Raw genomic sequence first — 26,194 nt, 5'->3', positions numbered from 1 at the left:
CAAGCTCTAGGAGTCAAGGCAAAGGCTTAAGACCCAATAAGCCTATTTGTCTCTCTGTTGGGCATTGCCTCTGCCAGAGCAAGAATGCAGCAGCCAGTCAATGCTGAAGGTTTCTGTTGCATCAGCCTCTGGCTTAATTCTAAAAGGAGCTTATTGTAGACATTTGAGATTCCTGAGATAGGTGCCTTCTAGAGAGCTACCAGGGACCCCTAAAGAAAGAGGATCTGGTGCCCTGCCTCCCTTCCTCAAATAAGAGGCAAATCAAATGAGGGTGCATTTTTTTTCCTTTATTTGTTTCCTCTTCTTTTCTGCCTCCTTTAGAGCTGTAGGTAAACATACAATCACCATGGGAGATATTTTGAAAACTGAAGCTTAGGTAACGAAGGGCGGCTCTTCCCCGCTCTCTGGTTACAACTAAGTAGTTCAGGGAAGTAAACCTGGGCTCCCACTGGATCAAGCAGAAGACAGATTAATACCTAATTACCACTGTCCTCACAAGAAAACAATGGTAATTGTTCTAAAGACCTCTCCGCTTACTGAGCTGCCTGCTGGGGAAGAAAGAGCTGTTAGGATCTCTTTTCTTAGAGTGCTCAACCTCTCCAACCTCTCAGGGACCAAAAGGCATCATCCATCAGTGGGAGAGCACAAAACAGCTCACCCTTGCACCTGGCCTTTAGGCTCCTTTCCCTGAGCTTCTCTGAAATGCAGAGAGGCAAAGCTGTTAGAAACCTTGATTAAATAAGTCTCAAAGATGGCATTTGTGCCTAGAAGCACAATAGACCTGACGCTGCAATCCAAAAAAACAACCTGAGATCAGTTCATGACAGTAGAGCAAGGACTTTTCACTGGAGTCCAAAAAGAAAATTCCTTTAGCCACCAGTTCGACCTGTTTCCCTCTCTGGTGTTTTCATCTAGGTTGCTAAGAAGAATGATGATTGCAAGCACAGGCTATAGAGGCAGGCTGCCTCAGTTCAGTTTCTAATCCTGCCTTAGTTTTTGCTGTGGGAACTGGAACAAGTCTCTTGATGTCATTAAGACTTGGTTTCTTCATCTGTAAAATAAAGTTGGCCTTTGTACCTCTTTATAAGGTTGTTTGAGGATTAAATAAGATAGGCCATAAGACCTGGCATATACTAAGATTCAAGCAATTTATAGCTGCTGTTATTATTAATTTTCACTCTAGAAAAACTTCAACATATATTAGAAATAAAAATTCCAACCATCCAAAAGAAACCCATGCCATAATCTTGTCTCGGTCCACTGTTCTTTGAACTAGCAAACATTATAAATAAAATAAATAGCTACAACACATCTAATTTTTTCTCACTTTATTTCTAGGCCATGAGGGTCGAATTGGCATGGCCTCGATCAAGATGAAGGAAGACCATGAATTTAATGGAAATAAACTTTTTAAGCATGTTGCAGATTACCTGCCCACTTATGCAAGGCCCCGTTTTCTAAGAATACAAGTGAGATCTCTTCTTATCAAGTTCAGTTATCCTCTCTTGGAGAACCCTGTCTCTTAAGGAACAACTCCCCTTCCTACCATGGTGACCACTTTGGCCAAATTTTCACTCCCCTTTCCAGGAAACTCAATAAGAAAGCAGAAATGTCAGAAAATATCGCTAGCAGAAACCAAATCCTAATCTCTTTCTCCCTAAAATTGACAGTCCAGTTCATTCAGCAGCAATATTAGCAAATAACTCACAAAGTCTGTGTTTGATGAGGTATGACAGACACTTAAAATAGAAATGCTCTGACCCTACTATTTGTTGTTTCCAGTTTTAAAGAATGGAAAAATCTACTGAAGTCTTATACCTTTCTACAGTGTGAATTTTATTTGGGGCATTGTTAGCCAGTTGGAATTATCATCACTAGAGGGGTTTTTTCTCTCTCAAAAATTAACCCCTTGGTTAGTTTAACAGTCTCACTTTTGGACTTTGAGCTCTATGATTCTGTAGCTGAAGATTTGAGGAGTGTTAGATTACCAGATATTGCTGTGGCTATAGCGTTACTTCTGTCAATGTTCACAAAGCACTATCATTTGCTTTACAATGATATAATTGAGAGACATGAAAATTGGAATATTCTCAGATCATTACCCATTAATTTAAAAAAAAAAACTTCAGTCTAATGGACAAGCAGACTGAAAAAACAGTTGTCTGTATGCAGATGTCCCCCTAGCCCAGCCCCACCCCACCATTAATCAGGATATTCTAAAAATACCTGAAGCTCACCATGCAACAGAATCCTCTGCTCGGTATTTCACTGTGCATAGACCCTCACTCACTTCTCCCAGGCAATCTTAAAGATTTAAGTTGATGAAAAGTACTTCCACAAAGGGCTCCCTAGTGGCACTTCAGAAAACAGGACACATCTATATACAAAACTGGCTTTCACAGCTCTCAAAGGAGCGAGAGATGAGATGGGTTGCCAGCCCCCCTGCCCCACCTCCACCCCTTGCCCTACACCCCAACCTGTTTGCAAAACACTACAACAGTGTGGATTGTTTCATGTTTTTCAGGACACCATTGAGATCACTGGGACTTTTAAACACCGCAAAGTGACCCTCAAGGAGGAGGGCTTTAACCCTTCAGTCATCAATGATGCCTTGTATTTCTTGGATGACAAAGCAGAAATGTATGTGCCTATGACTGAGGACATTTACAATGCCATAAATAGTGGAACATTGAAATTATGAATTTTCCCAGAATAATAACTCATAATATTGCCAGAAAGAAATTAAACAGACCTAATATAATCCCTCTTTAATTTGATCGAAGATTGTGAGGTGAATTTTTTATGCATTCCAATAAGGGGAGATTTTCTAAATTACACCTGAGCCTTTGCAAGAGAAAAGATTTAGAGATAATTATTTTTCACTTTACACCTACTATTTGTAGTTGCAAACTAAGCTTGTTAGAGGGAAGGCATTATTTTCTTTTTTAATTTATAATAAAATAAATAAACACCAATATATGAGATGGCACTGTCGTTTTTCTTACTTTATTCTAAATGCAAACCTTGAGCTTGACAGCCTCATTGGTAACTTTTCATAGGTGCCCCACTCATAATTCTGGGTAAAATATGACAAGGAGGTGAGGGGGGTAGGTCACCAATAAACAGTCCTATGGAAATCCAGCTTCAATCTAAGGCCAACTCTCCCCCACCAAATAGCATTCTGGCTACTGTCTAAAACAGCATTATCCAAAAAGTGAGAATGCCACCTATAGTTCTTGAAGGAGCCTGAGCAATAACATCAGAATTCTATACATAAAAGGTGTTCAGTAGATATTTTTTAGCTGCATCGGGGTTGCAAACTCAGGTGTCTTCAGGATTCACGTTGGTAATGTGGATCACAAATGAATGTGGCAAACTTGAGGACAGCCACTACTCACCTTTGGTAGGCTGATTATTGTCATGTGGGAATCCAGCTTAGGCACTTCCAGGATCTTCTGATTATTCAGGAACGAAAACCCAGATATTTATGTGAATCTCCCAATTTTTAAAATGTGAAGTTTCTAAATTTTTTAAACCTCTATGCACCCCAAATGAAATGTATCTTTGGACCAGATAAGTCCCAGGTCTCCAGTTACCACCTCCACTCCCTTAGGTAACTCCTGAGGAACCTTATGACCAGAATCTCTGCCCCCCTAATTATGCCCAACAGTAAAACTTTCCTGAGTACTTAATATGCATCAGGGACTTGAAGGTGGCCAAAGGAAAATGCTGGATATTGCTGAATCCTTGTGAAAGTTGCCAGGAATTTAGAAAGATTGCTGCTTGTGGGTCAGCATTTGGGAATTTTTGCAAAATTCTAAGTATCTCTGCCTTTGCTTAATCAATTTCCCAGTGAGAATTTGAATCCGAGTGATGGGAGATTGTGTAACCTTTGTTTTTGAGAGTATCACATTGTGCAATCGTGTTACTGGAATCTTGTTAAAGTGAATCCAGTGTAAGCAGAGGTTATGTTAAAGCAGTGACATCGTTTTGTGTCACAGGGACATCTTTTTGGATGAAAGGTCAGCACTTACATCTTTAGCCAGAACATTAGTGTTTCAGTACCAGAGCCTGCTGGAACCTGATCACCTTGGACTCAATTTTAGACTTTCTAGTTAGAAACTCAGAAACTCTCCCTCCCCGCCTGATGGCTTCCTCAGCCTCTCACTTCCCCAAATCTTTGTGATTCAGGCCAGATACTGTGATGAATAGAGAGCCCCAGCACAATATCTTCAATACCTGGGTTTGCATGTCTGTACACAAAATTAAGCCATTACCTGGGACAGATAATCAACTTTAAAGACTGGTTTTTCTCTTTTAAAAGAGTCAGAAGTAGTGCCCATAGAAATATCTATGCAAATCATCACTTAAAATTGCAAGTGGTTATTTTTAAAAACATAAGCCGATATCTATATATGAGCTAAACAGATGATCTCAGTCTTCTAGTTCAGGGGTCCCCAGGGCCACGGACCTATACTGATCCATGGCCTGTTAGGAACCCAGCCACATAGCAGGAGAGGGGCAGGCGATCAAGAGAAGCTTCATCTGTATTTGCAGCTGCTCCCCAGAGCTAGCTTCACCATCTCAGCTCCACCTCAGATCATCAAGCATTAGATTCTCATAGGAGCACCAGTACCTGGTGCCAAAAAAGTTGGAGACCACTGGTCTAGTTCACTTGGAGCAGTGATTCTCAAACTTGAGCATTGAGAATCATCTGAAGTCTTGTTAAATACAGACTGCTGTGACTCAGTCCCCAGAGTTGGAATAAGAGTTGGCATTTGCCTAACAAATTCCTGGTGTTGCCTATGTGGTTGGTCAGGAGCCACATTTTGAGAACCGCTGACATAGAGAAAAAGCATCCTGAGTTATACATCACATATGTTTAGTTAGTGTAATTGAGTTCCTCAGAGTTCAATTGCCTTTTATTAACTGAGGCGTACATCTTAGATCTGGAGCGACTCAAAATGCCCAGCATAAAGCAGCACTTTGTCACCTTTAGCCTGATATTGCTCTTGAAAATTCACATTAACAGCACATATCTATGTACTAGATATACACATACACATTATTTGCTATAGCAAAGCTAAAAGCAATCCTAGAGAGGGTTTAGTCAAACATTTTTATATTGTAAAAGAAAAAACTAAAGCCTGGAATGCTCAGTACATGCCAAAAGTCACATGTACTGAACGCTCACAGGAAGAGACATATCTTCATAGACTAATGTTTCTCAGAGTGTGGTCCCGGACCAGCAGCAGCCACACCTGGGAACTTGTTAGACATGAAAATTATCAAGGCCTGCCCCAGACCTACTGAATCAGAACCTCTGGGGATGGGTCCAGCAATCTGTGTTTTAACAAGCCTTCCTGGTGATTCTGAGGCAGGCTCACATTGAGAACCACTGGCTTACAACAGTGTTTCTCAAGCTTTAATGTGCAGAAGAAGTACCTGGAGATGCTAATACTTACTTACGGTCCACACACTCCTCTTTGAGTGACAAGCAAAACTCCAGGCTGCAAAAGCTCGAGGCTGCCAAAAGAGTTGACTGTTTCATCCAACACCTGAAGATGGGCCCCTGTCTCAGCCTCTGTAGGAGGGTAGGAGTCTAACATCGATAAGCACCAGGGAGCAAACCCAGAGGGGTTTCACATGGACCAACCCCCTCTACTTGCTTCTTGTAGTTTTTCACTTCCCTGACTCTACTGAGTTCCCACTTGCTCCTCTCCCTACTTTCTCATTCTCTCTTTAAAATGCCCAGTGTACAAATCTGAGTTGAGTCCAGTTTATGCTGGACTCTTTTCTCTATTGCAATAGTGATTATTATTGATTAAAATTACTGATTAAAATCTGTCCTTACCACTTTAAGTAGTGTCCAGTTTTGTCCACCGAACTATTACTACAACCCATTTCAGAGCTGCTCCCTGTAAATGTACCATCTGAAACGGGAAGAAAATTTTTTGGCCTATGAACTAAATATGGGCAAGAAGCCGGTGACCACAACTTTTATCTGACTACAGGGTCCAGAAAAATGAGAACATTGAAATGTACGAAAGGACCAGAGGTGCCTACTGTACTGAGAGTTTCTGATCAAGTACAATCTCTAACAGTACAGTATGGTAGAAATACTATTGAAAGCAAGGAGATCTGGGTTTGCCCACTTGTAAGCTTTTGCCCTGGGCCCTCAGTTTCCTCCTTTATAAATGCTAAATCACAGTGCCTGACTCAAGCCGGTGGCCTTCTTTATACCGAAGGCTCCTCCAAACTCATTTATGCACAAATTCAAATCTTCGCATCCTGAGAAGCAGAATTCATATGTGCATGCATGTAGGCTCCAGGATATGCTCTGGTTAATCACTTCTGGTGATGAATTAAGTCATACAGGATTCGATTTATTTTAGAGACAAGCACAATTTATTTCTACATTATATTTTATATCGCAAGCTGAATGACAGAAGCTGCCTGTCAGTACACTACCCTGGGCCCTTTCTCTATGACCCGACTGCTGGAAACCTTCTGGATCATGCTGGCTTAAACTCTCCATGTGTATCCTTTCATGGGTCATGAACCCCTATGAGAAACTGATTAAAATTATGGGCTCTCTCCCAAGAAAAATGCACATACACATAAGCACACAATTCAGCATACAATTTTGAGGGGTTCAGAGACTCCCTGAAACACGTCCATGGACTCTGGCCGAAACCCCTGGTCTAAACCATTGCCTGCAGAGGGCAGCAGGGCAGCTGGAGCCCACACTGAGAGCTACATTCAGGAAAGCTGGGGACGCTGTAGAACTTGATTAGTTTTTTGAAGGCACTTTTCTTCAGCACCATCATCTCTTCTGGAAACCTAGAGAAGATTCTGACCCGAGAGGAGCCCCCATTCTTCACAGAGCCATCTGTGGGCACTGGCTTCTGAGCACTCACAGGCACGTTGTTGCAACTGAGGGAACGCACTGCCTTCTTCTTATTCCTCACAGACAAATAATTGAACAAGAAGGAAGAAAGCTTTTGCTTGGTGACATCCGGGCTCTCTTCTAAAAAGCAGTCATCAAGTGGGTCCAGCAAGGTTTCAAGATGGTGGCTATCTTCCCTTCTCACGGGATTGGCTCCCATACACTGAGGCTGCTTGATAATCTTCTTGGTCTGGGCTGGGTCATCTTCTGCCCTACAGGAAGGCTGGAGGGACATTCTACTGGACAGAGCTATGGGACCCCTGGCTTGGGGAATAAGGTTCCCAACCTGAGGGCTGGGCTGGGAAGTACAATGCTGACTCAGAATGAGAGTAGCAGCATCTCGAATGAGCTTCCAGTCTCTCAGGATGTCATCCTTGGTGGTGAACTGGGATGTCACAGTGAAGCGGATGATCAACTTGTCCTGGATAGTGGCCGGGATGAGGAAGAGATGGCCAGCTTTAGCTATTTCTTTTAACACACTTTCTGTGAGACAATTAGGACCCTGTTTGAAGAATAAAGAGAAATGAAGTCTGTATCTCATCCCTGTAAGCAACCCCCAAAGTCCAGCATTTATGTTTCCAAGATAGTGAATGATCACCAAATAACATCATTTACAGCCACGGAAGATGGCATTACCTTTAGACGAAAAACCACCAGGCCTAGGTGCCTCTGGGCAGGAATTTCAAAGAAAGGGTCATTTCTGACCAGAGATTCAAAATATTTAGCCATTTCGGTTCCCTAGAATTACAAATATAGAGAGAACTGAGATTAATAGTCAAGCCACGGACAACCATGCATAAACTTTCACACTGCTAAATGAGTTTAAACCAGGACGCCTTTGAACCATTGAGATCTGAATGGCTTCTAGTAAATATTCTTTTCTGTTTGATTTTACTCATACTGCAATCTGGAAAACCTCCAGTGGCTCCCTATTTCTTATCATTTCAGATCCACCTCAAGAATTCATGTCTCAGGGCCCTCTTTCAACATACTCCCAGAACCAGAAGTCATGTATTTTGCAATCAAGGCAATCTGGCCTTATATCCTGGCTTCACAGCTTCACAATCAGCCCAGCGGGCAAGCGAGGGCCAAAACCCAGCCCATTCTCTATGTTCCCAGGCAGGTGCCTCATAAAGGTTTCAGCTTATTTCTACTGAAAAAAAAAAAGGCAATACGTGGGCTATTGACAGCTCCACGCCCATCCTAAGCCTACATCTTTCCCTTGCCTCTCAAATCTTTTCACCTCAGGTACCCTTTCATCCCCTTTTTTCTGACATTCCACAAATAATGTATTTTACACATCATCCTCACACACACTTTGGAAAGGCTTTGCACCTATTTAATGGGTACATAATTTCTGCTTGGGATGATGGAAGAAGTTCTGGAAATAGATAGTAGTGATTATTGCACACATTGTTAGTGCACTAATGCCACATAATTATACACTTAAAAATGGTTAAAATTATAAATTTTATGTTATATGTATTTTACCACAATAAAAAATTTTAAAGCTTTGTATCATATTAATCTTTCACTGGAGTTTAGTCATTTTAAATTTTTTCCTATTTTTTTAACTGAGGAATTTTAACTAAACAAGAACAGGAGTTGCCTTTTGTTTCATTTCTTAAAATTTCTCTAGGCATCCAGAAGAATCTCAATAAAATATTTGCTGAGTAACTGCTATCACCTGGTCTTCACACCTGCTACTATATTTCAAGAGAATGCAAGAGATTTAGCTAATTACGTCTTTGACCAGGATGAAATGAGTTACTACAAACCTCATCTAGAACGCCTTTCTCTCTCCACTGCATGATCTCTTTAAAACAGTTTCCAGTCACTACCCCCAAAACTTTTCATTTTCAAGTCATAAGGCTCTCTCTCAGGAAAAGCGCCCTGCTAAATATTGCCTAGCTGTTTTATGTGTCACGTTCTGCTCAGTGTTCCCCTAGCTAACGAAGAGACAGCTGCCCTTCTGAATAATCGAGTCCCAGGAGTCCGCAAACAGTGCAGGGCACCTGAGCCCTATGATGAAACCAGCCCTCCTAGGACGCAAGGCAAGCCTGGGCTCAGCCCAGTCAGCACAGTAGTACATACATGTCTGACGTGCGCTTGAAGATTCTTCACCCCGAAGGACCGAATCACGAACCAGAGCTTTAGAGAGCGAAACCGCCGGCTCAGAGGGATCTGCCAGTGCTGGAAGAGAGGAGCACACCGCTCACGGTAGCAGATAAGGGCGCCCGCTCACGCCCTCTGGGGCTGTATCATGCGTTGCTGCCTAACCCTCCGGGGATGATTGGTGTCACCATGACTCTGAAGCTATTGCTAAGGGGAAGCCAAAGCAAGTTACCCAAAGGCTAGCCTGTCATATTACCAAGTCACTGGTGAAGGTGGCCAATAGGCCCTTGTACAGGAGCAGGACAAGTGGAAAGTAAGTCCGTGACCCTGAATGAAGGAGAAGACACTTTGCTTTAAATGGGGCTTTAAACATTTCACCCCAGGCTGAAAATCAAGATAAGTGCGAGATAGATAGATAGATAGATAGATAGATAGATAGATAGATAGATAGATAGATAGATATACACACACATATATATACACATATGTATATATACATATATATGTGTGTGTGTATACACACACACACACACACACACACACACACACATATATATATTTTTCCCCCCCTCTAAACGAACCTAATTTCCTTGAATAGCAGAAAATAAAGTCCTATTTCTCTTCCCCCAAAAATGTAAAGTATAATAGTGGTCATGAGCTCAGAGGCTGGAGCCCGGCAGACCAAAGTTTTCCCTGCAGCTCTGCCACTTCCAGGCTGTGACTTCGGGCAGTGCCACCTCACTAATTCCACCTCATGAGATGGAAAATGAACAGCACCTCCCAGGGAAGTGGTTCGAGGAGAAGCATGCAAAATGCTTCATGGGAATTTGTCAGTAAGTGTTGGTTGTTTACATGATTAAAATGTGAGCTACAAATCACAGTGGCATTTCTGCCTAGAACCAAAAATGATCATTATTTAATCTCACATTAGTCTTATCCTAATTTTCTCCTATGACATTCCTGTGCCCTCCTCAGGAGGCATCACTCTAGCTTTCAGATTTCAAATGCATATCCACATCTCTGCCTCTGTGAGACTAAAATGGACCTGGTGACTAAATTTGTTCCTGGTGACTAAATTCAATACTGCTTAAAGTTCAAGGTTGCAGGCACCACAGATCTGAAAATTTCCAAACCAATTTTGAATGGATTTCTCAGGTCTGAAAACAGAGCAAAGGGTATGAAAAACATTTGCAGTTTATTCTGTGGTTTCTAATGACTTCTTGCTCAAATGTCAAAAAACTGCTACCACAATTTCTGTTGACTGAAAATAAATATTTATCCCATCAGATATGTACCTACTTGTTCATAGGATTGCCAAATCCTCAAAAATGTGCTCACCTTCACATTTCACCCATTTCCTGACCCAGGCATAGTTTAAAAATTACTCTTTTGTTCCTCCCACACCAAGTATTAGCTTTTTATTTTCCAAGCGAAACACTCAAGAGCTGAGGACTAGCTTGGGGACTCTTGTTTGCCAGCAGAGGGCAACAAAACTCAGACACAGAACAAAATCCCTGCTACCAGGGAAAGCGTCAGCTCCATCACTTGTTAGATGGACACTCTGGAAGAATAATGAATGGATAACAGGGGCCTTCTCTAAAAATATTGTTTTCCAGATGGTTATCATTAGCAACTTTATTTCACCAGCAAATTAAAAGAGAGGCAGAAACTATTTTAATCGTGATTTCTTTACACTCTGTTCATATCCCCAGTTATTCCTCTTGTCACTATTCCAAAACCAATCCATGCTGACCCAACAGGGTGGTCCTAGCAGATAATTTCTGCTAGAGCAAGAGATTTGGACTTATAAAGGGCGATGTGGCTCTTCTTTAACTCAAGGTATTCCCACACTTCCTCTGTGTCCTTTCAAGATTTTGCAGGTCTGCCCTCCTAAAGGCAAGACAATGCCTCATTCACCATGGGAGAAGGAGAGGGTGCTTCCCTGATGTCAGAGATTCTAGCCCTGATTTAAGGTGGCTCCAGGGTCCCAGAGATGAAGTCCCCAAGTCTTCTCTCCCAGGATGCTGGTCTATCTCAAACATGGCTGAGTGTCTGTTTAAAGCTACAGCCACCTGAGTGAAAAAGAGCTTGAGACACAGGTCAGAGCAGCAGCGAAGACCCCTCCAGGATCACAACAAATAGTAGCATCAGTTTTCTAGGAGTTTCTTTGTAAACTTGAAAATTAAATCCATAGGATTAGAGATGAAGGAAGGGAAAGCATAAAGGAGCACTTTCTAGATGTAGAAATATAAATGGTAAGTTTCCCCTGGACTAGTGCTAAGAAGAGCTTACTTTAATATTTTTATAAGTTATCTAGAAGAGAGAAAACACCATAAAATCTCCAAATTGGTGGGAATAAATCACAGGAAGATCTTGAGATACTGTTATGAACAACAAAAAGGTAATATGAAATTTGAAATGGACAAGGGTACAAAAATACTCTTCAATTATGATGATGCAAATTCACTTATAAGAAAATGAGTATCATTTCACACTCAAGAAAAAACGCTACAGCTATTCCTAAAGATATCTTCTCCTTGGGCTGCTGTAGAATTTTTTTTCTTTTAGATTAAAAAAATCTTGAAAACCCACCAGATAGGGCAGTGGAGATGAAAGAATCATTATTCTTCTATTTTTATCAACCTCTGGACTTTCCTCCTTACCACAGCAAGCCTAGAGCCTGCAATTCCAATCAAAAAGCTTCAAAAAACTAAAGGAAGTGTGAGCTGGTCCAAGAAAGAATAATCAATATAATCAAGAGATGAGGGGGCTTTTATTTTAGGACTAAAAGAAAAGATGCTTTGGTTGCCCAAAGAGATAAGACAAAATCATATCATCACAAAGAATGATTCTCACAGATGTCAGGCATCGTTCTCTTTGCTTTACTGTACTGACTCATTTAATCTTCACAGCAAGCCTGAGAAGCCAATACTATCATTATCATCCTTTTTTAGATGAGAAGACCTAGACATGGAGTTTCAGTCATTTGCCCAAGGCCGCACAGGTTAGTAAATGGAAGAGTGAGGATTCAAACACAGGACATCTGGCTTTAGCACCTACACGTTTAACCGCTTCCTTTGTAACAAATCTCTGCAGCTTAAAAGAGCTTTTAGGACTATCACGCCTACCACTCATTGAGCATTCGCCCCATTCCCAAGGCCGTGCTAAGTGATCTACTTGTACATTCCCATTTCCACCGCACCATGAGATCAGTGCCTCTGTGCCCACCCTACAGATGAGGAAATCAATGCTTAGAGAGCTCCACTAAGTTCCCCAAAGGCCCACTTGCTGGTATGGAATTCCAAACCAAGCTCATCTCAGCTCTGCTGCCTCCCCTTGGCCATATTATACGTAACTCGTTTCCATCCCTGTCTGCCCTACAATTAAAGGAAAGGCTCATCTTCCAACTGAGGAGTAAATCTAAACTGTTTCCCCAAGAGATAATACAAGCTGAGAATGTGGGCAGGTTCGAGAGACTGAGGGTCTTCGCAGTTAATAGGAAGGCCGAGAATGTTTGGAGACATCAGGAACCCTGGGAAGGGTGGCCATGGCCCCACCCCCACCATGGAACTTCTCACAGTGCCTCTCTGTGGACAGAAAGATGCGTGCTATTTAAGCAAGGAGCCTTTTTCCCTACTCAAGGAAATTCTCCACCCTACCCTGCTATTGGGGAGCAAGCGGAAAAGATTACCCAGGACAGAGGCAGAAGAGAATTGGTTCTTGGTAAGGAGACATTTCTGAGAATGAAAAAAAAAAATGCCACAGGTATTCAGGAGATGTACAGACTGACTCAAAGTTTGCTCTCATTTTTAGGATTTTTAAAGTTTTCTGAGTTTCATTCCACATACTTAGGCACAGCTTGAAACTAAAGGTACGCAGTAGCAATATTATGAGGTGGGCTCACAGGGTGCCACTTTCTGACCAGAGCTGACATACAGGAGAGACCCTTGCCAGTCCCATGCAGCCATCTCAGAGGCCCACAGGCTGCCCATTCCTGGCCACTCACCATGAAGTCAGTGGCCGCGCCGGAGTTGGCATGCCTGAGGTAGACGGGATTCACGCTGAAAGTCTGCTGCAGCTTGTACTTATTCTTGACCCTGTGGATTTCCAAAGGGATGTTAGTGGCTGAGCCCTCCCCAGAGGAAGCGAGGCTTTCCCGCGGTTTGGGAGCTTGGCTGCCACACTCACCAGAACCCAGTACAGTCAAAGTGCACCATCATCCACTTGGAAGGATTAAAGGTGAAGGAATCAGCATACTCAATGCCCTTCAGAAACCCCCGGTACTCAGGGCACAGGAAGGCAGTGCCTGCATAAGCGGCATCGATGTGGAGCCACAGCCCCTCCCTGGCACCTGAAGAGGCAAATGTGACCTGGCTGGGAGGCAGGACTGGGAGTGGGAGTGGGGGTGGGGGTTGCCACCAGCCAGCCAAAAGGCATCTCTTGCCGGGATCAGCTGGCTGGTGGGCTATAAGAGAAGAGCTGGGAAAGGCTGGCCTGCTTTTGGCTAAATGAGATATCAAGGCGAGTGGAGATGGGGATGGAGAGTGTCGGTGTGAGGAGTGGGGCTGAATGAAGCCTGCAGAGACTCATCCTGGCCTTTTTCCCCTCACTGGTCAAAGGTCAACACCCTTTCAACCTCATTCTAGAGCTTTCTGGCCAGAACCTGACTTCTCAGTAGCCCAAAGATCAATGTTAATCTGATACAAACATTTGAGAAAGGGTGTCTCTCTTTCCCACTTGGTTTCTTACTTGAGGATTTTAAACAATCACATTTGTGGAGGGGGGGCGGGGTTTGTCTTAATCTCCCCCTCCACCCATGGTTTCCCCTTCCATGCCCTTTACATTTTCTTAGCCTAAACTAGAAAACATTTCATTCTCCTTGTGCTTTGGACACAGCATGCACTAAGCAGATTTCTGTATACAAGTGAGAGGGTGAGAAACCTGAGACTCCCTCATTGCTGTTTCCTAGGACAGGATACAAGGGAGGGCGGCTCTAACCCTTGGTCACGCCAGGGGAAAGCAATGACCTGTCGGCCTGGGAGAAGATACTTGTGACCTATGTTGGCGCTTCCCACGCTCTCTGCATTAACCACAGAAGGGCAAGCTAATCTCACAGAGCTGCTTTTAGGTTCTTGCTCTAGGGAGCATTTCTTGGAGAATTCATTACTTGTCTTCCTAGCCAGACAAGGCTGACACTTACAGATGGGGCCCAGCTCTGACAGGGAGTCGAATGCACAGACCCCAGTGGTCCCCAGTGTTGCACAGACCTGGAGGAAAATACAGGAAGTTCACACAGGAAAGTGAGCTCATGTAACACATTTGGCCTGAAAACAAATTTAATCCCAGATATTATTTACCCCACCCATCCCATTAGAACAGTGTGTATCTCACCTTGTATTTCACCATGACTGACAGTAAGAATTATGCATTTTATATGGTAACCTAGTACATATAACATGTGTGTTTGAAATAAAAGTTTCACCAAAGAAGAGCGAGTCATAAAATAAAAGTTTCACCAAAGAAGAGCAAATCATAAATTTTAGAACATTGTATTTGAAGACCTTTCTGCTTTTGTCTGCTTTGGTTTTTGTTACTTACCTGAATTCTGCCAAAATTCCTTCCTCACCTCGAAGTGCTATCATCCTAAGCTCAGAACACATTTTGACTTACAAAGACAGGCACCAAGCCCCTGTCCTTGTCCTCCTCGATGGCTTTCTGAAGAGCTTCCCCGCGGAGCGAGAAGTTGTCATCCACAGGCAGAAACTTCATCTTCACAAGAGAAATCAAACCAGCCTTTTCCACTGAAGAGTGAGCCTAACAAGACCACGAAAACCTGTTAGCAGAGTCATCCTGGGATGAGCACTCTCCAGAAAGTACGGAAGCCTGGCTAAAGGAATCAAATACAACATCTGACAATTGTGTGTCCCTACCATTCCTGGAGACAATCTCACAGGCCTGCACTTCCTTGAACCCCCACATACTCGTGTCTAGAAGGAAATGGCTCCAGGACTAGGGCTCCAGAAGGTGACCTGAAGGTTTGGCCTGTGGTGGGCAACTCACCTGGTCAGAGGCATAGGCAATGAGCCGCCCGTTCAGGGAAGACTCGTCCGCCCCAGGCTCAGACGCTTTCATTTCCAGGATTTTGTTCTTTCTTGCTGCCAGCAAGGCAATCAGTGTGGACTCACTGACTGTGCTCTGCAGTGGAAGAAGGATTATCAACTGCAGGCTCTCTCTACGTTCTCTTGCCAAATTCCCCCAGTCTTCTTTGTAGTTGTGTGTGTGTGTGTGTGTGTGTGTGTGTGTGTGCGTGCGCGCGCACGCACGCACGTGTTTGTGTAATAGCTATCCCTAAAAAGCACACAGCTCCTGACTAAGGGGCTGACCTTCTTCCCCAGCTCACATGCCTGTTCTGCATTCTCTATTCCCAGCACCATATGCATTCCTGAGACACTGCCCTCTAACTTTCCAAGGAAGTAACAAAAGCTAATTTTCATCTAATACCAATATCTTTATTGGAGGTCGCACAGACCAAAAGGAGAATGTTTAGCCCCTGCTAGATATAAATTTGTTTATAGTTGTGTTTGCTCCCCATGTCAAATGTGCTTAAAAGAAAGCACTCTCATTTATTAAGTAAGAAAATGGAGTTTATTTCCTCAAGAATACCCCAGAGAGAGGATCCTGGCTTATGAAAATTGTGGGTAACGTTGGCGTCGGTTTTCTTGCCAGTGGTTCTTGTGACCGTGAGCTAATATTCTCCCTCTGGAAGACTTTTTTCCATTTGTAAAATAGAGTACATCCCTTTAGCTGCCTCCAGGAGTGGGAGTATTGATTACCCAAATGAGGGTTAGATGGGATTTTGCTCTGGCCATGGCTCTGGGAGTCCTGGGGGCCACCTCAGTGACTTCATGAGGATTGTTACGGTTTCTCATCATTCATCCACTCAGTCTTTGATGTCTTTGCTTTTTGAAATTTTCAGGTGACCTACTGTTGATAGCTCCCTGCTGAAAAGCCTAGCAGATAGTATCACAGGGAGGGATATAGACCAGATCCCACAATATATTCAGTGGCTAGAAATTATTCCATAACAAGGAAGCCAGCAAAATTACTATACCACCTTACATCTGTAAACTAATTTATAGTTTACAACACATTTTCTGTCATCTCATTTGCTCTTCATAAAAGTTCTCTGAAATTCTTGTATTCCTTGTCCACAGATGAGGATAGTGATGCTTCGAGAGGTTACAGGACTAAACCAAGTTCACATGGCGGATGAATATAGGAGAAAGCATGGTTTGGACTTAGACAGGCCTGGGTTTGAATCCTCATCCTTTCACTTACCAGCCTGCAACAAGTTTTTAACCTCTCTGAGCTTCAGTGCTCTGATCTCAAAAACTGGGGATAGTATTTATCTACATAATTTTTGAGATGATTGGTAAAAGGCAAGATCATGTACAACAGACATTTAGCACGTTCTCTCATTTATAATAACTGAAGTTTTAGCTATTTGCTAACAATCCAGAACATCCATGACATGCAGCAATTTGTCTTTCTTGTGAGGTTCAGATTTTAATCTTGCTGCAAGGTTAAAGAGAGGGAGACACTTAGCTAGTAAGTGGACCCATTGAATTTTCCAGTTCTCATCTCAGGGCAGTGTGGCTGTTTTTATGTAATAGAAGAATTCATTTAATCCTCATTCTGTGGGTGTGAGGTGCGAAGGAAATATTACTATCTGTATCCTAGATTCTAAAACCAGGAAAATTATACATTATAGTAGAATTCAAGAATTTGGGGGTTCTCAGAGGCCTCAGAACAAAGCCCTCATGAATGTCAGGGGTTTATAGATGCAAAAACACCTAGCAATGTGTATGGACTATGGCGGCTACCCAGCAAGGTCCACTATGCTGCATTACTCTTAACAAAAAAAGAAATATTAGAAGAACCATCATTTGGCAGAGATCCAAAAGATAGGGTAGTAGGATAAGATAAACTGATTTATGCTGTCAATTTCTGTCACTGCCAGGTAGCTCCTGGAACTAGAAGGAAAAGAAAGAAGTCTCTACTTGCTTCTCTTTTCCCCTTACCATAGGTGTGAAAGGGGACAAGGGAGGTGAGTCATCAGGTTATAAACTAAGAAAACCAGATCAAGTAATACTGGAAATGTGATGACACACTGAGTTTTTAACCTTTTTAAAGAAAAGAGAAAGGAAGAGTGGAGACGGTGGTGGCAGCATTGCAAACGAGGTGGAAATTGAGATGCGGGTGGTGGCAGTGGAGGAGGCGGTAGCTGTGCTGGTGGTGGTGTTGGTGATGGTTGTGTCAACCATGAGAGTGATGATGGTAGTGACAACGATGGTGGCAGTGCTGGTGGGGGTGTGAGTGACATGGGGAAGACTCCTTGGAGAACAAGAGGATTGCCTGGGCAAGGGATTGGCTTATCTTTCACTATTGAGCCCCCATGCTAGGGGGAGCTTTGCCAGTGGAGGCACCTGCAAGACGCCTCCCCCATGGCTGCCAGGGTGGTGGTGCAGGAAGTGCTCTGGGAGTCCCAGCATTTTTGCCAGCCAGTCCATGACGTTCATCTCCAGCTCCGTGCACGCAGGGCTGGAAGCCTGAAAGAGGGAAAGCAACCTCATCTGGAGAGCCCCAGGGCACCACGATTCCCCCTTCAGCTCCGGAAATAGACCTGTCTCTGTCCAGGACCTCCCCTCATTCCGGCAGTATCAATGGGAACCTAATCTTTCTTATCTCTAGAGAAAGGGTCAAGATCAGGCCCTCTGTCCCATCTCCACCCCATCTTCTGCCAAGTCAAAAAGGGAAAAGAATGTGGGGTTTGGGGTTCATGCCAACCTCGAGGAAATGGATTATCCTGTGACTCCAAGGCACTGTAGAGAAATAGCCCTAGAAATGATTGTTTCTATCTGGAGCCCCAAGTCCCTCAAATACCCAGCTGAGAAGCATTCTAAAGGCCAGAGGGAGGTTTTAAGTCTAAGAAAAAAACACTCCAGCCCCCTCAGCCCTCTCCCCCCACCATATGCTCTATAACAGTTCAGGCTTAAAATATAAGGCTGTTCTAGGAGGCTTTTGGCACAATTTAAAGCTGTTCTGTGCTTAAGGAGTTAAGAGAAATCTTCAAGCATATCCCTAACCCCTCGAAGACAAGAGCACAGAGGAAGTTGTGCCTATAGGCACCAAAGCGCTTAGTAAAGATCACAAACTGTGGCAAAAAGCGGATCTCAGTCCAAATATCATATCTGTCTCTTTGAGCTGTGTGATCTCTTTGAGCTGGGAGATAAGTTATTTAAGCCTCAATTTTTTTCCTTACAAAATGGGGCCAATACTAATGATTCCACAGGGCTAATGGGTAAGATGAGATCATTTATATAAAGCTTAAGTTCAAAAAAAGTATACATTATTAATATTTAACTTGAATTCCTGTTCAGAGATCGGAACAAAAATATGTTTGCCCCAGATGTCATTTCCTGCTATGTCCCCCATTGCCACTGGTTTCAGCTATAGCCATTGCTACTCACCCAGGTGAATCCCAAGCAGTTGATGGCATCAGCCAGCATGTCTCCCAGCAGTGATGGCCAAGAGGTGAGAGCTGGATAGTAGGCGTGCATATGGGGGCTCTGCCAATGTACCACCTGGAGGCAGAGCATGTACACAGGTGGCACCAGGAGGCATGTCCAGGAGGCTTTCCTCCTCCAGCGACCCTCCCTGGCAAGGGGAAGCACCCAGTCTAGAGATGGGCCAATATTTTTAAGACAGCCAAATAAGTGACATGACTCCATATAAATAAGACATATTCATGGTGTTCTTGCTGCCCATGTTTCTCATATTCTAAGCTAGTTCTTTAGTGGAGCATTTGCACATATGCAAAGACCGGAAGGGAATATGTGAAATGAAAATTGCTATAGTAATTAAGATTGTAGATTCTGGGTAATGTTCACATTAGTCTCCAGTATGTATCTCCCAGGCCGACACTGCCCAGTAATAAAAGGAAGGGGGTGCTACTGGGGAGAACAGGTTGCTTGTCTCATCTAGTTTCGTGGATCACTCAGCTCTCTGGGCACGTATCTCCTGCAGAGAGTCAAGGTGAATGGGTTCAAAGATGTCCTCAGCTTCCTAGTGGGGATGGAGGGAGGAGAGGAGAGGGCAAGAAAAGTCCCAGCCCACATCCGTGGGATCCCTGCCTCCAGGCTAACCCTTGAGCCTGATGTGAGGAAGAGCGGGGTGGACAGGGAGGGCTCCCCTGTAACAGGTCTCTGAAGCATCCTCAGTGGCTTCTCAGCCTCGTTGATTATCTAATCTGGCTTCATCTCACTGCTCTGCAAATACACCCTGTTCATTTCTGCACTCATATCTTTGAGCAATGCGTGTCCCCTGACGGGAAGCCACTTCCCATATAGCCATGACCTTTCAAAACCTGTTAATTCTTAGAAAGCTACTAAATATTCGTTTTCTCCGGGAACCCTTGCCCAGTTCACCAGCTCACCAGCCCCCTTTGATCTCTTATCTAAGACAATGGAACACTTTCATTCTAGAAGAGTCGCCCTACTGAGAGAGAACTCATTAGATAACATCTTCGTGTACCATTTATGATTCAGAAATTCCTTTATCCCACAAGAGCAAGGACAGCGTCCTGGACAGTGTGTATTGTAGAAGAAGCATAAGATTAAAACCCAAGGACATAGGTTCCAGTCTTACCTCTGCCCCTAACCAGCTATATGACCTTGTAGATTTACTGTGAAACTAATAAGGTGGCTTAATAAACTTAAACTCCTCTCATGTTTGTGTGGGTCTCTTTTGAGATTCATCCTCAATTTTATTTTCTTGAAGGAAATCTTAAAATTTTATGGGATTCAGACCTCATAAAACCCGGTCTTCTCCGAATCTCTCTCAACCTCAGTTTCTCAACAAAAAATAAATCCTGTCTCCTAGGATTGCTGTGTGGATTGGCCTGGGAGGAAATTAGTAAAATGTAAAACACTGATGTCAACAGTAAGCTAATCACATGGTGACAGGCACATCGCATATCCTGACTTGACTCTTAGATAACCAGACCTCTTCCTCTGATTTTTACCAAGCAGAAGGCATCGTAGGTAATAACAATATCTTCCACTCTCCATGATTCATCTTATTTAATTCTCACAGCACCCCTGTGAAGTAGGTTCCACCCTTATCCCTGTTTTACAGATGAGAACTGGGGCTGGCAGAGAAAGTCAGCATTCCCGTGATCACACACACCCCTCCTGGGGACAGATGGCAGCACTGAGACAGAAACCCAGAGCTGTCTGACTCCAGAACCCAAACCCTAAGCAGGGTGGCATCCCGTCTTCTCTCCCTGTGCTGCTCTTTCCCTCATGAAGGATTGATGAGGTTTTTCTAACCAGAACTGGAACTAAAGCAAAAGGACAGTCTTTCTCTCTCTCTCTCTCTCTCTCTCTCTCTCTCTCTCTCTCTCTCTCTCTCTCTCTCTCTCTCTCTCTGTGTGTGTGTGTCAATGGAAGTGTGTGTGTGTGTGTCACAGGAGATGGCAGAGAGGAAAAAGCTCACCCAGTTGTCAGTGAGGTGCTGGCCAAAATGAGAAAGCAAAGGGCCAACTGCTTTCGGGCCAACTCTCAGAGGCGGGTGCATCCAGGAAGATGAGATGAAAGATTGGGCCTCATAATCGATGTGCTTATGTATTTTGGAAACCCAGAGAGGGACTGCCACCTCCCGATCCTATCAAGAGGCAATTGTCTGTTCTTTTAAGATAAACACGATAAGAATAAGTCGTGAGCCAGAGGAACCCTTATCAAAACAGACAGACCTCTTGGTCCAGAAATGAGCCTCTTTGACCATACCCCTAGCAACTGCTGAAATGTCTTTCAATCAAATGAATCGGCTCATTTCCGTCTCTTCTGACAGTTGCTTACATGTCATTCACTACTAAATTACAGTTGGCTTCTCAGCAGATTACATTCTACAGAATGAACTTCATGAGATAATCTTATCGGGGAACTAGTCTCCTTGATAAAGCTTTACTGATACAAAAATTTTCCAAAGATGCTTGCGAAATAGGTTGAATGGTCAGAGAGAGATGAGTATTTGGTGTGATACGAACTTGACATCATCTTCTGAGTGTGAGTAATTTCTCACCCCTGCCTCCAGGCATATTTCTGTCCCATCTAAGTCCAAAGCTCTTTGAGGATAATCAAAGCACATCTTAAGGTGTCCTCGGGAAGAGCCGCTGGACACATGTGGTTCAGGACAGCCGTGCCCCACACAGGGAGAGCGAGAACAGCCTGTGTGTGGGAGCGCCATTGAAGGAGCGAGGCCTGGGTGTGCAGGCTCAGTCACTCACCGGTGAAGATGTCAGTGTAGGAGAAAGAGCAGAGCCTTTTGAAGTAGAACTGGCCGAGATTAAAATCCTGGATCTTCCAGGCACAAATTCTATGACTTTAGGAAGACAATTAACTTCTCTGAGCCTCAGTTCACTCATCTTTAAAACTGGTATCATAGGGTCACTGTAGGGTAAAACAAGCTGGCCTGTAATGCAGCTGGTACAGTGCCTGGCCTGTGGCGTGGAGCTCAGTTAAAGGCAGCCTTTCCGTGGGAGGAAGACTCACGTACTTTTAGCACGAATGCCCTGGCACAGCTCCTCACCCTTGGTGGCCAGGGACATCGTCACAGCCTGTGGCAGTGGTCCTCAGCTCAAGCCCTGTGCATCAGCCAGCTTCTGTCTGTTCCCTGGCCCTTGGCTATCACCAGGTCGGACCCTTTGTCACTGGAAGCCCCTTCCTACTCCTGAAAAGCAGCTCAATCACAAGACCTCCACTTGGCAAGGGAGGACATGGTTCCTACCCCACGGAGGAGAAAGGAGGAGGCTGACAACACTAGCTCGGCTCCCCCAGGCACCCAACCTGACCATCGGAGTGCCCTCAGGAGTCTGTGTTCTCATCTTCCTTCTTTCCCTTTGGCATGTCTCAGAATTCTGTAGAAGAGTCCCTGGTTCTGCCACCTGGAGCTTCAGAGACTATCTCCAGCCTCCTCTCTCCAACTTGCTATCCACGGTTGTCCTTTCCCCTCCAACTCAATTTTCGTTTCTCCCTCATCCCATTAGATTTCCACACTTCTGTCAGACTAGGCCCTGGAATGCAGTCTGTCCTCCCTCAAGCTCCCCACCCAACATTGCAACTCATGTGGCATCAGAAACCTAATTTCAGTCAAAGTCCTTGCCCTCCACATGCCCAATAGTAGGCTTAGATGTTGTCCAAGTGGCTGAAGGGTCATCCCAGGCCTTTCTTCAGTCCACTGCCCACCCTCCCATGGCCTGAAATCCAGAATTACTCTTGTGACTGTCTCACCCCAGGCATGATAATTCGCTCAATGTCCCCAAAGATGCTGTCCCAGCTGTCAGGGTCCTCGGGCGCACTCTCAGGCAGCTGGGCTCGCAGGTAGCCAGGCCACACGTCTGGAGTCACCCGTCGCTCCCGCACAGTGCTCAGGTATTGGCAGATGTAATCCACCATCTCTTTTCCTACAAGGGATGGAGAGAAACCAGCCTTATGTACCCTGACTGGGCCTGGCCAAAGTGTGTCTGTCCCTCTCATGTTAGGGCCCAGAGATTGGTGAAGAAGGAGATGGGTTCACGGGTAAGTGGGGGGTCTAATCCCAGCATAGGCCTTGTCTTCAGAATAAAGAAAAGCGAGTGAGGGAATGAATAAATGAAGGAGGGAGTGTGTAAGTGAACAAATGAACAAAAAGGAAAATCTCCAAAACATAAAACTCTAGTACCAAAGTAAAACATTTCTTTTACCTCCCCCTTCCCTTATCCATATCAGTCTTGACCATCTTACCCACATTTCTTTTCTTTTTCAAAACAAGACATCTATTAATTAATTATCTTACAGGTTCAGTAGAAACTCTGTGGCTCTTTCTATCCAAAAATTGTTACACGTACACATATACACTTTAGACTCTTTGTTAGCTCCCATGCTGGGTTCTGAGTAAAGGTGAAATATATATTTGTTCACCATTCCCAATGGACCAATAATTCCTGTTTTTGAAGACCCATAAAACTTATTTAATAATATGATTAAAACTGTACGTTAACACACACAAAATTTTGTCTATAACTTCTGAGGTTCACAGAATCCCTTAAACACAATCATAGGCCTCAACTAAAAACCCTGCACTAGCCTAAAATGGGAAATACAGGGCTATGTCTTAATCACTTATCTCCCTTCCTGTGCCTCCACCAACACCCGGTGCCTAGAACATTTTTAGATGCTAAAAAAACAAACAAACAAACAAATGAATGAACAAACAAATAAGGAAGAAAAGTAGCTATGTCAAATACTCTGAAGCCACTGCAAATTATTTATTCTTTCTTCCCTTTCATTTCTCCAGGAGAGAGTATCTCTTCAGTGCCTCTCTCTGAGTCCCTCTCTCTCTCTCTCTCTCTCTCTCTCTCTCTCTCTCTGTCTCTCTCTCTCTGTCTCTCTCTCTCTCTCTCTCTCTCTCTCTCTCTCTCTCCCCCGCCCCCTTCCCTCCCTCCTTCTCTCCCTTTCTGTGTCTGTCTCTGTGTCTATGTGTTAGGCTCTCTGTCTCTCTATATATCTATAATTCCTCCTTAGTACTCTTTAGGCTCCTCTCCCCTCTGCAAAAAAAATAATAAAATAAAATAGAGAAGAAGAGAGGGAACCTGACTTCTCTTTGCACCACCTCGTGCAAAATTACTATGAGCAGTACTAGCCCCAGACAACACAGTGAATGAAGGAGACAAAAAGAAATTTTGGCACCCTCCTCTCTTCTTTGCTCTCCTCTGAGGCAGTGCCTCTCATGACTGCAGCAGCACCCCACAAGAGGTCTGAGAGCTCAGGACCTAGCCTTCCACTTGTCCAGGGACAGAATGAAATATATTTGTGTTCCAGGCACAGGATAAATGTCCACTGGAACCTGCCGTCAGCCTAAAGTGCCTTCGGAAAGCACGGACAGAAGCTCATGCAAACTAAAGTCTAAAAGCTGACAGCCGCTTAGTTAGCTGCGTTGGGGTGGAGCAGAGAGAGGAAAACATGGATTTTAACAAGGGGCAATGCCTTACAGCAAAGAGATTTCAGGCACTATAACCTTCTAGTGGGATGAGGATATAAAAACTTATAGGGAGAGAAACTACTTCTACTCTTAGGAGAGCCATGCTTGAAAAACAGGATAACCATTTGGTTTTGTTCATCACACAAGGCTTGATACATAGTAGGCGCTAAATGTTGATGGAATAAATGGTTAAATGGATGAACACTACAGATAGATTCACATATGGAGAAATGAATATTAAAGAAAAAATTTTGCAACGACCACAAGACACTTAGGAAATTTTTTTCTACTTCAGAATATGAACAATTAATCCCCCTTTTCCCATTTAGTGAATTGGGAATCCAAATCCTCTATCTTGTGGGAAAGCAGAAAGAAAATGTGTGACATGGTAGTGTGGATGTATATGAAAGTGGGTATGTAAGAGGAAGAATGAAAGAGAGGTTGAGAAAAGCTTTAAACTCTGATCCCATATTCCTTTCTCAGGAAAAATTCTGCGGCAGCCAACTCTCAGAAGGCAGTCCTCATGCCCAATCAAATGAAATCCCAAAATCTAAGGGCCGACCATCGAAAGCAGTTACTGCACGTGCTGCGGGAAAGAGAGCTAGGGATGCCCGTCGCTCACCTCTCTCTCTGTACTCTTCAGGTTCCATCATCTCCCTCAGGCTCTGGCTCCTTCTCACAGATGGATGCTTAGGAGGTAGAAGGGGCACTCCTGGGCAGCCAGTGGGGGCCCTTTATTTAAAGGCTATCCTTAATTTGACTTTAGCTCCGCCCTTCAAAAGGTCTTCCTCTAGGCTTAATTAATCCACCCCTTCTCCCCCCAGTCCTTGTGGGGAACAGTGACCACAACTTTGTCTGGTCAAGAATAAAGCAAGCTGCCTCTTTATGGAGAAAAAAAAAGAGAGAGAGATGGAGGATAAGACAGTGAGTGTACTTAGCAACCCAAGCCTGCCGGCAGCTTCCAGATAAACATGGTGAAGCGCCCACAGTTTTTTCTGCTCCTGGATCCAGACAAGCCCCAGGCTCCGACAAAGCTCACAGTTGGGTAGCCCAGAAAAAAAGCCAAGGGTATGCAGAATAAATAGCATGAATTATTTCTGCCACTGCTTTCCTATCAGCGGCAGGGAAGATAGGAACAGGCACCTATAGAGTAATGCAGGCAGATGTTACCATCTAACACAATGAAGATTTCTTATTACTACATAATACCTATTGTAAAGAGATGAGAAAACACAGATTAGCAAAAAGAATAAAAATGAAAACATTACCCAGATTTAATCGCTTTTAGCGCTTAAGAGAGAAAGAGAGAGAGAGTGTATGTGTGTGTATGGGCACGTATGTGTAAAGGGACATGCAGAAACATAAAGGTTCATAGAGATATTATTCATAATAGCTAAATGAAAACAATCTAAATGTCCATCAATAGGTAAATAGATAAATAAAATATGACATATCCATACAACAGAATATTGTTCCACAATAAAAAGAAATAAAGTATTGACACATGCTACAACACTGAGAACATTATGCTAAGTGAAAAAAGCCAGTCACAAAGGACCACATGCTGTATGACTCCATTTACGTGAAATGTCCAGAATAGTCAAATCTATAGAGATGGAAAGTAGATGACTCATTACCAGGGGCTGAGGAGGTGGAGAGTCAGAGGTTAACAGCTAGGGAAACAGGATTTGGGGTGGTGTTATTTTTTTTTTTTTTTTGGAGCGGGGTGGAAATGTTTTTAAATTGATTATTGTGTTGTTGCACAACTCTGTGAATATTAAATGCATTGAATTGTACACTTTAAATGGGGGAATTTTATATGGGAATTATATCTCGATAAATCTTTAATTTAAAAAAAAAAAAAAAGGAATGATCCAGGAACATAAGGTTTTTGATGAAAAATGGCCTAGTACATTTGGACTCCAGTGAAACTGCTAATAGTATAAATCTTTCATTAAAGCAGGGGTGGGAAAAATAATAATATTGATAGTGATAACAGCTGGTATCTATTGAGCCCATAAAAAGTACCAGGCACTAAGACAGGCACTCTAA

General features: G+C 43.6%; 2 protein-coding genes across 5 annotated transcripts in view; one reads left to right on the top strand and one right to left on the bottom strand.

Annotated features, from left to right (window-relative positions):
* Nucleotides 1-2,982, top strand: part of SLC27A2 (solute carrier family 27 member 2) — a 45,868-nt gene extending 42,886 nt beyond the window's left edge. The window contains exons 9-10 of one of the 2 annotated variants that reach the window (XM_039889075.1): nucleotides 1,339-1,469; nucleotides 2,525-2,982. In XM_039889075.1, the coding sequence (XP_039745009.1) occupies nucleotides 1,339-1,469; nucleotides 2,525-2,701 (308 nt within the window). In that variant the 3' untranslated portion in view covers nucleotides 2,702-2,982. The remainder of the gene's footprint in view (nucleotides 1-1,338; nucleotides 1,470-2,524) is intronic. The other variant, XM_039889076.1, reaches the window with a different exon arrangement.
* Nucleotides 2,983-6,389: 3,407 nt separating this feature from the next.
* Nucleotides 6,390-24,916, bottom strand: HDC (histidine decarboxylase). Of its 3 annotated transcripts, XM_039889064.1 has the most exons (12): nucleotides 24,765-24,843; nucleotides 22,414-22,586; nucleotides 18,595-18,708; nucleotides 17,551-17,673; nucleotides 15,125-15,259; nucleotides 14,735-14,878; nucleotides 14,265-14,331; nucleotides 13,253-13,415; nucleotides 13,071-13,161; nucleotides 9,044-9,142; nucleotides 7,586-7,687; nucleotides 6,390-7,451 (listed from the first exon to the last, which is right to left on the bottom strand). In XM_039889064.1, the coding sequence occupies exons 1-12, from the start codon at nucleotides 24,793-24,795 to the stop codon at nucleotides 6,705-6,707; spliced, it is 1,989 nt and encodes a 662-aa protein (XP_039744998.1). In that variant the 5' UTR covers nucleotides 24,796-24,843; the 3' UTR covers nucleotides 6,390-6,704. The 3 variants fall into 3 exon arrangements, with proteins under 3 accessions (XP_039744998.1, XP_039745000.1, XP_039745001.1); XM_039889066.1 differs by lacking the exons at nucleotides 22,414-22,586; nucleotides 24,765-24,843 and adding an exon at nucleotides 19,270-19,606; XM_039889067.1 differs by lacking the exons at nucleotides 17,551-17,673; nucleotides 18,595-18,708 and having other exon boundaries at nucleotides 24,765-24,916.
* Between the last annotated feature and the right edge of the window lie 1,278 nt (nucleotides 24,917-26,194).

The sequence above is a fragment of the Pteropus medius genome, unplaced genomic scaffold (assembly GCF_902729225.1).
Source record: "Pteropus medius unplaced genomic scaffold, Ma_sr-lr_union100, whole genome shotgun sequence".
NCBI lineage: Eukaryota > Metazoa > Chordata > Mammalia > Chiroptera > Pteropodidae > Pteropus > Pteropus medius.
This window is presented reverse-complemented; position numbering and strand designations above follow the sequence as displayed.

What these genes read in the sequence shown, in the direction of transcription:
- HDC (XM_039889064.1), bottom strand. Translation starts at nt 24,795, where the DNA reads ATGATGGAACCTGAAGAGTACAGAGAGAGAG. An exon ending in AGCGAATTATCATGCCTGGG is followed by an intron (nt 18,709 to 22,413) that starts GTGAGACAGTCA and finishes CTCTGCCTCCAG; the next exon opens with GTGGTACATTGGCAGAGCCC. An exon ending in TGGTGGTTTTTCGTCTAAAG is followed by an intron (nt 7,452 to 7,585) that starts GTAATGCCATCT and finishes TTCTTCAAACAG; the next exon opens with GGTCCTAATTGTCTCACAGA.